We start from the raw sequence: 15,343 nt of genomic DNA on the forward strand, positions 1-15,343 counted from the left end.
ATTAAATTAGATAAGAATTTTTAATAAGCCATTAATTTCCTCAACAACACAAAAGTCCGGCGCACCTGCATGACCACAGACAGGTCTAACTAAACCAGCATCCATAAGACAAGAGCGCGAACTTGCCCCTAAAGCTCAGATTTCTATCCCCTTCCTCACAGCTTGCTCTTTGTCCATCGACAGCCATGGACAAATGGTAAAATGGAGTAAAATTGAGTTGTCATGACTATACAGAGTCAGAACACAGCCCCTGTTGCCATGCGGGAGGCGCCCACTTGAAGGGCGCTGCTAGGCCTCAGGCCTGCAGGGACACCACATACACCAACCCCTCACCTTAGGCCAGCTGCACCTGTGTGCTATTTTAAGTAACTAACACAAAATAATTCTTGAAAACTTGGAAATAGACTCAGTAGGGAATTCATCAGAGGCTCAAGAGGCCCCAGCCCTCAGAACGATGCTAGGGTAGAGTGCGAGAACCAGCCATTTGGCAGCGGAGAACCCAGCCTGCAACCCATGACATGTTGGGCTGGCAGCTGGTGGCAGGGTTGACCATAGCCAGGCAGGTTCCTTTACGGGCCGTGCTGCTCAGAGAACGAATTAAGCAGCCCATCCAGTCCATGATGGTTGCTTTGATGGCCAAGGCTGAGATTTTGGCTTCTGCCTTTTGAACAGAAAGCTCTGTGGATGTGCTGCACACATCCGCAAGCTGCTTCAGCTACATAAAAATGCTATTAGGCTTCTACGTGTTATTGATCCATCACTGAAGCACCAAGAGCCAGGTTTATTGCACAGACCTCCTATACTGCCAAACTGTTATTGGTTCTTCCCATGTATTTATCTATCCCATTTTTAAGAAGCAAAGGGGTGACAAAGTTCAGATTTCCATTTAGGATTTTTACAGCACTGTGGCTGGGAGGTAATTTGTAAATTTATTGGATTTCAGTGCTTTGGCAGTACAAATGTTTAATTTCAGAATTAGGTGAGGCTCTCCAGTACTCCTCTGTGAGTCCTTCAGTCATTGTTAAGGCATGGGCTGTCTAAGAGGCAGGAAGGACTGTATGTCACTGCAGTCAATCATTAGACCAAAACTATCTTAAAATCCACAGACCCCCAGGGACTACAGAATTTTTGTGTCCTGTTACTGATTAGTAATGGCATTTAATTAATCCCTAATAATCTCCTTGGCCCCGGAGGTGAGTGCTGAGGGTTTATTGCTCTGGCAGATGTGGTAGTCTGCAGAGTCACTGCAGCCCCCACCAACCACCTGGCACAGACCACCTTTGTACCTTGCTGGGGGGGCTGCAGTCATGCCTCCATGTACTTGTTTCTGTGACATTGGTCTCTGAAAGAATAACCCAGCAGTTATCCCCAAAAATGGAAGCATTGCCTTTGCATGGATCATCTGTCCATTGGAGGTATCCAACACTCGATACTTCTGCTTGCTTTACCTCTTCTTGTTAAAGAGCAACAATGGGCATCCAGGAATGTCTGAAACTGAGGTACTGAGCAGCAAATCAAACAAGGTGTTGAGCAGCAAAATCATTCCCCTTCAGCATAAAACTGAGTTACACATTAATATCTTTTAAATATAAAAGCAAAAGCATTGATGTGATGTCAGGAGTCGATAACAGTGTATAAGCACCATTTGCACGTACCCCAGCAACAGGGACACATCTAAGCACCCAGTGAAACATTTCATTTGCATTCCAATGACTTTTAGGAGCAAAGTCTTACTGAAAACTCTCAAATGAGAAGCCACTCACCATAAAGCCAAGAGAGAAGAACTTCTACCACACTCGAACCATCCCATCACAAGGTTGGGTGTTTCAGCTAACAAGTTTACAATCAAATGTGAGGCTCTGCCCTGGAGGGGCTGACACAGCAGCATGCTGCTTTCAGCAGTCTCCACTACAGCAACATTCAAGCCTGGCAGAGGTGCTGAGCAGACAGCTGTGGATGGTTTTGTCTTCAAGCACTGCAGCTAGATTTTCTAGAGATTTTGGTCAATGCCCTTGGTAACTCAGACCAGCCCCTGGCACACACAGGTGTTAACTGGACCACAGGGGACAAAGCCCAGTGCCCCTGTGCTGGCAGCAGAGAGAGATGCAGCAGATTTGCTCCCAGCACTGGGACTCTGCTTCCTTGGTCACCTCTAGTTGGTTCAGTTTCTCTCCCAGGAGAAACAGGGTGTTCTGAGGCAAAGTTTAAATTGGCAAAATGTGTTGGGTTCACTGCCTATGGAGCTGTTCTGAATATTTAATTTTTATTTATCATAGCATACACATAAAATCAGTCAGTAACATGCAAATTAAAATTGCACCATTAGAGGAGCCTGCAAGAGAAGCGACGTTTAGCTTTTTCACTAACTAACAGTGACAGATACAGACTGGGAACATATTCCACAGCATGAACATGGAGCCCAGCTGCAACCTAGGGGGCAGCGAAGCCTGGAAGACCCCCAGTTGTTTGCATGCAAATGGCAGTGCTGTCCTCAGAAACACGGATCAATGACAACACATGCAGAGATTTGGAAGCATGTTGCTCAGTCTCATACAAAGAGGATGGAAATACTTTCCTCTCTTGTACATATAGTTTGCAGTGGGATGGGGAGAGGAGCACTCGGAGTTGTCATCCCACAGCCGCCCGCCTGTGGTGCAGGGTGAATGTGCCAAAGCTAGAAGCACGGGGAGGCCACTGCAGCACCTCCCAGGAGGTGGAAATTCAACCTCTGTGCGAAAGGGGAGACAGCTGCAAATCCGAGGGTGACCAGAAATAGCACAGCCTCTTGGAAAGGTCTCACGGCCAGGACACGGGCGGTCACGAGGAGCATGAGCCAGCCTGTTGCGCTGCCCAAGCCGAATGCTACACGTCTTGCATCACCAGGGAGCTGAAAGCAGCCTCGTCCTGCAGCCGGGTGAAAAATTATCCAGTGGATGTATTCATGGGACAAGGTGGCACAGAGACAATTGGGAGGAAATTATCTCAATGCTCGCCTGGATTAATGACTCAGAGAACTGTCCAAACAGCTGTGTCTGATACCGAGGATATCTGCGAGCAGCAAAAGGCTCAGCACCAGATGCAAACACTATCTCCAGCTTGCAGGCCAGCACTGGCAGCTGGAAGAAGGGGAGTTCCCTAAGAGACAGCTCTATTTTGAGCACGAGGAACAGCCATGGGTGGGGCAGAAGGGCCTTGATGAGCAGATAGGCATGCTTACCTATGCTGCCAATAACGTACACAACACAATGCTGCGCAGCATCACAACCAAAGCAAATGACTCGCTTTTGCCCTTGTTTCATGTTCTTTGTACACAGCCATCAGCACAACTCTCCTCACTGCCACCCAAATCTGTTTGAGCTAACGGGGAGAAGCTTTCGGTGGCAGCAGACAAAATAGTGATTCTTGGGAGGACTTGCTCCTTTGACAGCACATCTTATGTACAGAAAGACCACATGAGACTAAATATACCACTCTAAATAATCATTTACCTACTCACATACTGTTCCTGTTGTGCAAACAAACAAAGTAAAAGCCCATATTGATCAAACATGAAGAAAAGAGCTGGCAATGGGCTAATGGCATAGCCAGTGGGAGAGGGTGGGCTTTGACCACCGAAAGTCCCAGCTCCTGGGTGTCTCTTCCAGTCTCTGGATGAATTGCTTCCTTAAAGTATCCTGTCTAACAGGGCAGTAAAAAGTCGTTTCCTTTTTGAGGGACAGAAGCCCACAGATATTAGACCAGCCGAAGCCAAGGTGGAGTTTTCATTTATAAAGCTATACAAACATTAAATCATTGCTTTGACACTGATCTCCCTCATAATTCCAGAGCTATACAGTGCACTCCAATTCCCTCTAGCATTTATCACCTTCACAGAACTATTGGACAAACACTTTTTCCAGCATTCCTCAGCCTGGCAACTCTTTTTCCTTGACAGAGACCTCTCTCCCAGCTGCTTTCTGTATTGTCCTGCCCATTGTACAGCAAGCTACAGATCTCATCAAACACAAGCACAGGAACAGCAGGAGGTCTGTGAACTCCAATCTCTGGTACTAAATTGTTTTGTAACTCCAGGCAAGTGACTGAAAGTCTGTCTTGTTACCTCCACTCTGCAGCAGTGATAGTGCTCCTTTTCCAGCTCACAAGGTGATAGGAAGCTTTGCTGGCCATTACTCAGATGACGAGTTATATCAGTGCAAGTCCTCACTGTGCTTTCTTGTACTAGAGATAAAACCTTCATTGTCAGAGGTGGCCGTTAGCCCCTTGTGCACACCCTGCAATTCAAACCATTTACTGTAAATAACCAAAAAGATGCATAACAGCAACTTGCCTGCAGACTGCTCCAGGAACATGAAACCCTAAAGCCACCAGCACAGGGACATTTCACTCAGGTCTGCCACTGGTAATTTTAAAGAAGTGGCAAGGAAGTAGAAGGCAGAAAGTTTCAGCTTTATTATTTGGCTAGAGCTGGGATGCCCCAAAACAGCCATAGTACGTCATACTATTGAAATGAAGGATGTACTTCCGGTTTCAGTGCTCTCACCTTTGTTAAATCATGTCATCTCACTGGGCCTGTTTCCCCATCTGCAAATGGCATTAATAGTATTTATTATGCAGGCAGTGTGGTACGGCAGTTCACTTGTTACCTGTCTGTGCACAGCTCTGAAATCTTCACACAATGAGTTTTTCAGCATTCCAGTCACACTTTTCCCTTGGTGTCTCCCAGGCACGCTGTGTACCTGCTAATCCCACCCATCAGTGCTGTGCCTACTGTCCTGCAGCTGCCTGTGTCACCGCTGCCTGCGTGCCCCTGCTCACTGCACCGTCACAAGAAGGGGGAGAGTGACATTGGTTAGAAGTCAGCCAGCATGGCTAAACCTTGTCAGAGCAATCTCATTCCTCCTGTTGCTTTGTGTCCTCATCTCATTACTGTCACCACGACCTCACTGAGATGTGCTGAGGTCAGACTCACTGCCCTGTCGCCTCCCCAGCCCACCTGCGCTGAACAGACAGCTCGGCAGCTCTGCAAGGGGGTTAGGGATGGATTTGGTGGGTAACATCATGTAAGAAACAACGCTAGGTGATGGCATTTATTTAAGATAGATCTGTGCTATGAGCTGCACACACTGTTGCCCAACTTCCCACCATCTGCACAGCAAGCTTTTAGCTTTATGTTAAATAGACATTAATCCCTGATTGTATACTTAGCTGGAGGCATATGATAACATATATGTTGCTCTTGAGATGCATTTGCCCCCCCCCCCCCCCCCCTCAAATTGTGCTTGTGCCTGTAACGGAAATACATATTAAAATGTGCTTCTGTTCTTGTATTCGACTCTTCAGTGCCACCCACTATTCCTGGTGCTGCGTGTTCTGGCTTCTCACATCCCACTTGGCCGCTGTGCTTCGAATGCTGCCTGCTATTGAAAGTGCAGCTGGCTGGAGTTTAACCCCCAATTTCCAAGCCCCTCTCCCCAAACCAGCCCTGCTCAGCCCCCTGGCACAGGCAGGATGCCGCAGGGTCCCTGCTACACTGGGGGCTACATCCTACCTGCTGCCAACCCCACCAGGGGAAGCAGCCGGTGCAGTAACCAGGGACTCCCTGTCCACCTTCCCCTGCCTCAAAGAGCTCATCTCAGCCCCTGCCATGGAGTTTCTCAGCAGTTCGATTTAAGTGAGGAGGTTTAGGCAGAGGGGAGTGGTGCAGACAAGTGTGGAGGAGCGTGCTGACACGCTCTGACACGGAGCCAAGGGTCAGCACATTCCTTGGGGCGACCTTGCTAGGATCAGAGAGCAGCCTGGAAAGCAAAGGGCACAAACTCACAGCTAAGCAGGCAGTGCCCAGAGCAGCTCAGAACCCAGATACATGCGCCCAGGAAGCTGCAGTTAGCCTGGTCACAGTGGGGATAGCTGACAGGCTTTTAAACCTAACCGAGGAAACTCCTCCAGCTCATGGCACAGTATTTCATACCATATTCCATAAGGGCTGAGCTGTGGGGGTGGCGTGAAGGGTCTGTGTTTCATGAAGTGATCTCAAAGGGAATAGATGTGCTGGCCCAGCGATTCCTTGTGGTCTTTGTGGTGCCTCCTTTATGTCATGCACCTGCCTGCTCTTCCTCACAGAACAGGAGAGATCAGCACACTGTAAGGCAAATTTAGGAATTTACTTCGGGTCCAGGAAAGGAAAAGTGTAGTATTTGAAAATCCTCTTAGGCCTGCCACTTCAACAAATGACTCTTTAAGGCTCCCCATTTCATTAGCAACTCCAAAGACTCCTTTTTTCTCAATATTTTATCTCTTACAGAGGTCAGCAGGGAGATGTGGGTCTTAGTTGCACAAGGACACTCGGTACCTCATGGCCATATGACAAATCAAGCAAGCAGTACCACTTGTAAATGAAAATGCACAGAGATCTATACCATCGGTTTGTAAAAGACTCTGCATATGTGAAATGACCTCACAAGAAACACCACCTCTGCAGTGACACTAAGGTGGCAAATATTCTCAGCTGGCATAAATCAAACAGAGCTCTAAGTGACACTGGAGGAACAATAAATAGCAGCTGACAAAAGCTGCTACATAACACGAAATCCAAGAAAGAGACACACACGTAACCAGAAAAATGGTTATTGTTGTCTTCCTCCTTCCCAGCCACATATCACACCCCAATGCCCCCAACACCTTCTCCCCTCTCCTTTTGGGGCCACCAAGGCCGCGCAGCAGCACAGCCTGGACATTTCACACTCAGGAGTTGAGTTCCTTTGATTACTTTTTTTTTTTTTTTATGATGTTCAAAGGCTACTTTGAACACACCCAAGCTTAGCACTTTATCAAGTCATTTTATTTTAGGAAAACACATGACAGATGAATTTCCAGCAGAAATGCTTCAATTTAAACAGATCTTTGGCCAGACTTTCAAATTGTTCCTAATTAATATTCCTTTTGAAATATATCAACTGCCTTTGTTATTACCTTGCCTTCTGCATTAGAATCTGAAACGGTATTATTTCAAAGGAAGAGTCACTTCTGCGTGTAGAGCAATTAGATACCACTTTGTTATCTGGCTCAGTTTTTAAACCATTTATTTCTGCTTCTCTCTAAAAGACTGCCAGGGCAATAACTTTCTCCCCTTATCTTACTATTCCTACAGCTCTTTGACTCAGGTGTTCTTTCTTTCCCACATTTCTTTACACTATGGGTTGATGGATTTTAATGAGCCTTTCACACCTGGGTTTTTATCTAGTATTAACTCTGTACCCTCGCTTCTTACCCCTGTTGGACAAATCAGGTTTAAACACATTGTAGTCAACGGTGCTCCAGTAGCATAAAACCAGCAAAAAGATTTTGGTGCTGGTTTTGTTTTCAATATAAAGCCTTTTCCACTGTGATTAAAATATAGTAAATATAGTGCCTGGGTGATGAGTGCATAAGCTAGTTTGGTGTCTCAGTTCGGTTTCTAGCCAACAATTTTCCCTAATCACAAAACCACTCAGAGTGCTTTGCCTGCTGAGGATGGGAGACAGGAGGCTGACCAGACCTGGAAGCACAGCTCCCCTTCCTGAAGCCTCTTCTTGGGCAGAGCTGTCAGGTGTCACAACGTTTGTGCAGCAGGCAAAGCTTTTCAGCTGCAGCCCCTGGGGGAGGTGGATGAGGTCTGGCCATCCCCGGGAACGAGGCCGGTGCTCTGCAGAAGCACCATGTTGCACAGAGTACAAACAGAGAAACTGGGACATGACTTTCAGTGATAGGGAAGGTATCTGTTGATGAATGAACCTCTCTTTGACTCTGGGCTGTGTTGTGGGAGAAGAAAAAAAAAAAAAAAAAAAAAAAAGACAAATTTTAAGTGCTGTGGAAATAAAAATACCCCCATCTTCATTTTATCCTGTCACTCCAAACAAATGCAGTGCTTGTTTTTAAGAGTGCTCTTCAGATGGCCATACAATTTCTGAAGAGAAAACCCACAGTGCCAAGCACTGACAGAAAAAAATCACTGCCTCTAGCTCTTATCTAGTCATATGGAAAATATTTGACTGAAGAAATAAGGTCCTTCACTGGAGAGTTTGAGTGACAAGCTGCAGGCAGAAAAGAACAGGATCAAATCAGCATCAAACCAGCATTTGCTCCCAAGATGTAAGCAGCTTCATCCTACTTGAGCTCAGCAAGTCATTTTGCCGAGAGGCTCTGGGCCTGGTGAAAAGCAGCATAATGTACAATGAAAAGAAAAAGAGGATTTTCAAATCAAGCACTGAAAATTGCCCATATCCTGCCCTGAGACTACAAACTGAGGAAGAGGCAAGGAACAAAGTGCAGGAATCAGACCCTGCAGCTGTACTAAAACAAGGAACGCTTGGTCTGATCGTTCCTAGCAGAGAGAGTTCCTAGTGGCAAAGTCCTGATTCTGCATCTCCACAGCTACAGGCTGTGCCATGGGCACTGGAGGGCAGCATGGTCCCAGTACCTGGCCTTAGGGCCTGGAAAGCCTTGGCAGATAGCAGTAAAACATCCCCTGAAAGGAGGTACGAACAGTTTCCTTAAAACCTAAGCAACACAGGTCATCCACGTTGAAGCACTGGCTGTAAAATGCTCTGTAGCAGAGAACAGAATTCCTGTGACATGGAACTTTGTTCCTGCCCTCATCTGCTGCTCAGGGTGTGTTTGGTGCAGCAGCTGTACATAGAGGAATGGGCTCTGCTCCCCTGGGCCAGGCTCGGCGCTGCAATGCCTTCGGTGGGCACAGGGCCAGGCACCGTCTGTCCCCAGTCTCAGGGTGCCACCTACGGCTGCACGCATGCTCGCTTTCTCTCCTGGCACTGGGAACACCTCTCGAGAGCCTTCTGTGATTAAGGTCTGGAGAGTAAGAGAATTAATCACGTGAAAGATGTAACGTTAGCTGGCCTAAGAGGGACTTGGTTTCTCCCGGACAGGAGGTGCAGTGCGGGGAACAAAGCCCCTCTTCCCGCTCTCCCCCGAGCAGGAGAGGCAGAGCATATGCAGGCAGCCCACTGCTTTCTGCTGAGGTGGCCCAAAGCCAGATGGTAAACCAGGCTTGTAACAGACAAGGATGTCTTCTCATCTAACACTGTGCAGAGATGCCAGAACAGGTCTGTATTTCAGGCCCAGGAGCCAGGCACACAGCAAAGCACTGGAATGGCAATCTCCCCTCACTGCATGCCCCAGGGCCGGGGAACGAGGCACTTCCAGCAGCTCTTCCCCTGGGAGCCCGAGCTCTCCGGGAGGTGTTTCGCAGCAGAGCCGAGCTGCCTGCTCAGGACACAAAGGGTTGTGGCTAACCCCAGCTACACAGCCTGAGGAGACGGGGTTTGGACAAGTGATGTGGCAGATGGCATCCTTGTCCCCTTCTGCTTCTGAATCAAGCCGTGGCCAATAGGTTTGTACAGCCACCGTCCTGCTGCGGCGTGCCAGGCACTGAGAGCAGCCAGCAGCCCTCTGCAGGTTCCCCCCCACACCCTTTGGGGTCACAACACACCCTACCCATGTAATTGCAACAGACAGCACTGCACAACCGAATACGCATCCAGAAACCCTAGCCAAAACAAAAACCCGATCCTTCGGAGGTGGACAACCCAGCCTACACATCCCAGCCAAGCAGTGAAAGCACTGCCAGGGGGCTGCTGGCATCAGGAAGCACCAAGGGTTAGTTCTCCAGCCTTTTCCAGGGGTTGCATTCAGCATTCCCACCCAGCAGAGCAGACCTGATGTGGGTGCACAGCAGGTTTCCCCTCTGCCCTTTAAGGGACCACACAGATTCGCATCATCAGTAAGCTCCTTTGCGCTCCCGTGGCCCTGCTGCGGGACCACACTGCCACGGCTCTCGGGGTGTTGGGGGCCGAACACAGGAGCAGAAGGGGCTTCCCCCGTCCACCACAGAGCCACCTGGTGGGCAGGCTCATCGTGAATACACTGCTTTGTACAACAGCACCAAGGCATGCAAACAGGCTGCTCCTTTTTAGACTTGCTGGTTGGTAGCATCTGTTCTGATTATTAGGGTTTGGGGTTTGCACAGGCCGCTGGCAGGGATCCACAGCGAGGTCACTACAGAAGCTCAGTCTTGCCTAAGTGGAAGGCAAACAGCAGGGCAGGATTTCCACATGTGCGGCGATGGGGAGACACGCAACAATCGCTGCCGAGGTGACAGCAGCACAGGCTTTAGAGAAAAATTGCTGGTCTCTGAAAATTTTGGGCAAAGCAGTTAAACTAGAGTGTGTTGCACATAAAGCTACAAGGCAGATTCCACGCACTTTGTGGGAAAGCAGTATTTTTTGCTAAGGAGTTGATGAGCAGTTGTGGGTTGGTTTTTCTTTTTCTTTTTTTAAAGCGGATCGGTGATGAAAAATCGCAGAGCAGTATGACTATCATGAGGATGATTTCTAAAGCAGAAAGCATGACAGCCCCACACCCACAACAGCACAAGCAGCTGCCACATGCAAGTTGTCAGCCACACGCTGCTGCAGGTCTGATCCTACATTGCCTTCAAGGCAGGGAATTGCTCAGCGTGGAATTAACTAAAAGCCCTCTGTAAAACAAGAAAAACACATGGGTGGTATTTACTCTGGTCAGGAAGTAGCTCGCATCCTCATCTCAAAGCATGAACCACTGTGAAGAGAAGCACCATGACCAACACCAGCCACATTTGGGATCTGCAGCATCAAGAAAGGATCCCCCCAATAAGAAATAAGTAATTAAAATCACCTTTAATCTCATCTCAAGTTCCCTGCAAAAGGACTTCAGTGCTTCCCAGATCCTGCATGCTGGAAGAGAAATTTCTTCTCAATACTGAGGGGGGGAAAAAAAAAATAAAAAAGAAATCAGAGCAGGTTGCTTCATTTTTTCTGGAACATTTCCACCTGCCCACCTCTTTCTGCACCAAGCCTTCCCAAGTTCAGTACAAGTCCATGCCTGGCTTTCAGGAGCTGCTTAGTGGCAGGAGGACTGTCAGAGCCCCTCTGCTACTGCAGTGGGAAAGTAGAAACCAAGTGGCAGCACCCCGTTCTGTCTCAACAAGGCAGCAGCTCCCCTGCTTGCAGGGACTCCTAGGGACATAAGGTCACCTTCCTTTGCAGAGGTCAGAGCAGCAAGGCTGCTGTTCTCCAACCAACTAACACCACGTAGCCAGAGCTCCCACAGGTTATCCCACTCTGTCGAAGTAGCAGGGCAGAGCCAGAGGGGTAAAAACAAAGAAAATAAAGGATTGCTCTACTTTGGGCACTGCTGTGTGCTCTGAATTCCTGGTCACAGATCAACTGCTGCTGCTGCTCACCTGGCTGGGTGCTGCAATCACCTTTTGGGACCGCCCCGCCTGCGGCTGCCCACCAGCACCAACATCACCTGCGCAGGTGCTGCTGCAGCAGGGCTCTAGATCCCTCTCTGAGCCAGGGGCCCATTACACAGCACAAAACGAGTGAAGATATTTTCAGCGCGCAGAGCTTTGGGTGCTGGGAGGAACAGCCTGGCTCTCCACACATTAGCACATTGAAATCTGTGCAGCAAGCTCGGCAAACAAAGCAGCTGCTCTCTGGCTCTCCTACACCTCTCCTCAGATGGAAGAACTTCAACTGCGTGGCAGGTCTGCAGGATTGTAGAGCAGGGAGAGCTGCTGCCACATCGTACATCTTAACCTTTTGCCTTCCTAGGCGCTGCAGAGGGTCTGATGCCCTACATCTGCTCATTCAGCACGGTAGCTCGATGAAGGTTGCCCTCTGTGGTATTTGCAGCAGGGGTGTAGGAGTACAGAAAGCTTCTTTAATTACTGATTCCTAGCACGTTCACTTTCAGACTGGCAAGACAAGTTGCAGAAAATATTTTCTAGAGGAATATTACCAACTATAGAAAAAAGTAATGAAAAGTAAACACAATGCCCGACTTTACTTAATTTTATACAAGAGATCTAAGACATTTACATGCTTACAGACTCTTTAGACTAATATGACCACATTCCATGGTTTTCAGAAGGAAGCATGGAAAATCCTTCACAAATAACAACCAGGAACATTTGTAGCTGTACTCCCTTGCTGCTTAGATAGCAATGGCTGTGCTAAGAGACCTAATTAATTCCCACTGACTTCAAAGAAGAACTAACTCAATTAGAGCCCAAACCAGGTACATCAGCATCTTAATTTGTAATCACCTCCTGCTTTTCTCTCAGTCATTGCAATTAACACAGAACTCAGATGATCTCCCCTTTCTAAACAAATGCTAGAAAGGATAATCTATTCCCCTAAAAAGATGCCACAGCATAATTAGAAGCACATACTAAATGCTTGGAATCCAAAGTCACTGTCCAGAAAAAAAAAAAAAAGTTTAAAGAGCTGCTGGCTCAAACTGTCAAGTTTAAGCTACTTGACAATGTACAGAACCTTTAAGCTTCTGTTCAGAGCAAGAGACAGAGCAGACACCCAGGTCTGCCATTGGAAATGTCAGACCATGTCAGTATCATCTTGTTTTATATGCACCAGCAGTGCATTACCACAAGAAGCACAGAGCTGTAAGACTTCCTGCAGTAATGCTGCAGTTATCTTGAGCCTGATTTTTATGAACATCTGATACTGCCAGTAACCTCAACAGATTGCAAGATTAGCAGACTTGTGTAAATGGAGCTCAAGGTGTCTTAAGCATTCACCTGACATTCAGCTGACATGCTTTCAACACAAAGAACAAAAGACAAAGTAATCTGGCTTGGAACTTGAGAAATGATCCTGCTCTGGGGGTAGCAGGATGAAAGAGGAGGCAGGAGGTCTAGCTCAAGTGCCAAAAAGCACATCAACAGTATCACATCTTCTGTGAGGTACAGCTTGTGTCAGGAAGCTAGTTAGAAAACTTGCATGTGACATCAAGAGTCAAGGCTGGAAATCAATGTAGGTTAGCTTCACATGGCATGTGAAACCTGCTCACTGCCCCACATTAGTCCGACTGCCGCAAATTGCTGACATATAGGCTTACGTGCTCTTAGGGAACGAGAGACATGCTGCTAAGGCTTAAAAATAAACCTTTTTTTAAGAAAGCTTTGCATTCTGCAGGCAGTCCATCTCATTTCACACAGCTGAGGCTCACGATACAGACACACTGGCCCATTTAGCCCCCAAGATTACCTCTGTGCACTACCTCACTTCCGCATGCAGAACACAGTTGTGAAACAGACAGCTACATGCACTCAGCTTTAAGAAAAGTTAAGCCTTTTCTTAAAGGCCTCTTTATTTTTAAATTCCTTCAAAACATAAATTAGTTTTAACAAATCAGATGCAAAACACCTGCATTTTCAATTAGCATATATATTTTACTGTATCAATCACAGCAACCTCATACAGTAAGATACACAAAAATAGAGCATGGTATCACTTCAATTCAACACAGTTTTGTAATACAGTATTCCATGACATATATACACAGGACTTTTCTTTTCCAAAGCAAGTCTAGTCCCTGCTATAGTCACTGTAAAAATTACGTGGCATCACAGTTTTAGTTATTCACTTTAGTGTGAGTAGCCATATGGGAACTGAACTAGTGAACTAGAAGATACACTGCAGAACAGCCACACAGGCATGACACTTCAGAAGATGAACGAAAAGTAACCACTGAAAAGAAAACCACCCTTAGACTGAATTTTAATAGTAAAATTGTTCTTAAATTCCTCATTATATACACGATGTATCTACAGTTGTGTTATATTTATATATATATATATATATATTTATAAAAAAAAAAAACATACAAGAATTTGAAAACCTTAAAATAATTCACCTAAACAATATTTACCCCCAACCTTCAGGGTCAGCAAGGCAACGCTTGCCTAGAACATTATGTTCAGTTGCAGTCGCTTGATTCTGAAATTTCCCTGATTGCTAAACACACACCATTCGCTTTGTTTCTTAGTGCAAACTGTACAGTAACTTATTGTTCTCAGCCTCCTGTAAGACTCAGGTTTCACCTTTTTTTCCCATAATACTTCTGAGAACCATTTATGGCTAAAATTATTTTAGCTATTTTACAACATTAGCCTATAATAGTTCCCCCTAAACCTACCTCAAGCCCTCCCCCCACCCCCAAAAAATCAAGAAAAAAGACCATTCATGCATGCCTCTGTCACACAGGGATCAATGAACATTTAAAGTTTAGAAGCCTAGACTCTAACAGTGTTTAAAAAAAAAAACCCTAAGTGAATAATTTTAGTGCAAAGTGGACTACATAGTTTACAATTCAGCTAGAGTTTGTGGGTTTTTTTTTATACACATATTTTAAACAAATTTAATTCTGCACATAAGATTAGGTTGCCTGATAGTTTTTTCTAAGTAGCTAGTCTGAATAAAAGAAGTTAGAAAGATTCTTGTGGATTTTCTGTTAAAAAAATAAATAAATAAATAAAGCCTATTCATAACTGGGTGTTCTTTGGGGGGGTCAAACTGCACAGAGTCTAGCACAATGGAGTCCTGGTTCTCAGCTAGAGTTCCTATGTGCTACAATAATACAAATAAATACTATTATCCAATTCACATCCATAATTGTTAGGTTTACTTTAACAGGATTCACAAATGAGCTCTGATTTTTAACCAGGCCAGTGTTTTACTTGTTGGACTACACTACAGACTTTGCAGTGAATTTGGACACAAGCATAACATTGATACTTACAATTCCCATAACCACAAAGGAAAAGCGTGCACTGAGAACCAAAATCTTGCAGTTCTTAGACAAGACTCCACCTAATTTAGTGGCAACCTTATCAGAAGAAAAAAAAAATGTTAGATTGAAAAAAAAAAAAATAATGATCAGAGCCAATAACATCAATCTGCCACAGTGACCATAACAAGCTATGAAATACAGTACAAGTAAAAACAAAACACCACCTGAACAAATAACCCAGAGAGACTTCATAGTTATAATGATTTTACCACTTTTAAAAACTCAACATATTAAATATTTATTAAAAATAAACTGTTTCCAAATTACCTATTTACAGTACAAAGAACAGTACTTAATACATGTGCAACAGAAAGTGAAGAAAATCGGTACTCATCTGGAAGGACGACACTCTAGGCATAATTTAAGTGACATAAACACAGGTTCACCTTTTTTAAAATACCATACAGTAAAAAACAGGATGATATTGGCAACACTAGAAAATAAAGCACATACTGTTTGGATTATATAAGCTTGAGATAAACAACCGGGACAGAAGGGGAGAAGGAAGAAACATTATGAAAAGAAGAGATGCTGCGGTGTTTGCATTTCGGAGATCAAGAAATGCAGACACACTCTGAAAAATAGTCCTTGTTGGCGAAACAAGCCATTCACATATTTCTTGCACATTTCAAAGTCATACTTTACCAAAAACTGG

The 15,343-nt window shown here is 45.7% G+C and overlaps 1 protein-coding gene across 4 annotated transcripts in view; it reads right to left on the reverse strand.

Annotated features, from left to right (window-relative positions):
• Positions 1–15,343, reverse strand: part of SPATA2 (spermatogenesis associated 2) — a 47,210-nt gene that overhangs the window by 25,650 nt on the left and 6,217 nt on the right. For all 4 annotated transcript variants that reach the window (XM_084537861.1, XM_084537862.1, XM_084537860.1 and 1 more), the window contains one exon: positions 14,638–14,724. In XM_084537861.1, coding sequence (XP_084393987.1) covers positions 14,638–14,724 — 87 coding nt within the window. The remainder of the gene's footprint in view (positions 1–14,637; positions 14,725–15,343) is intronic.

Source organism: Aythya ferina (assembly GCF_964211825.1).
Source record: "Aythya ferina genome assembly, chromosome: 16".
Lineage (NCBI taxonomy): Eukaryota > Metazoa > Chordata > Aves > Anseriformes > Anatidae > Aythya > Aythya ferina.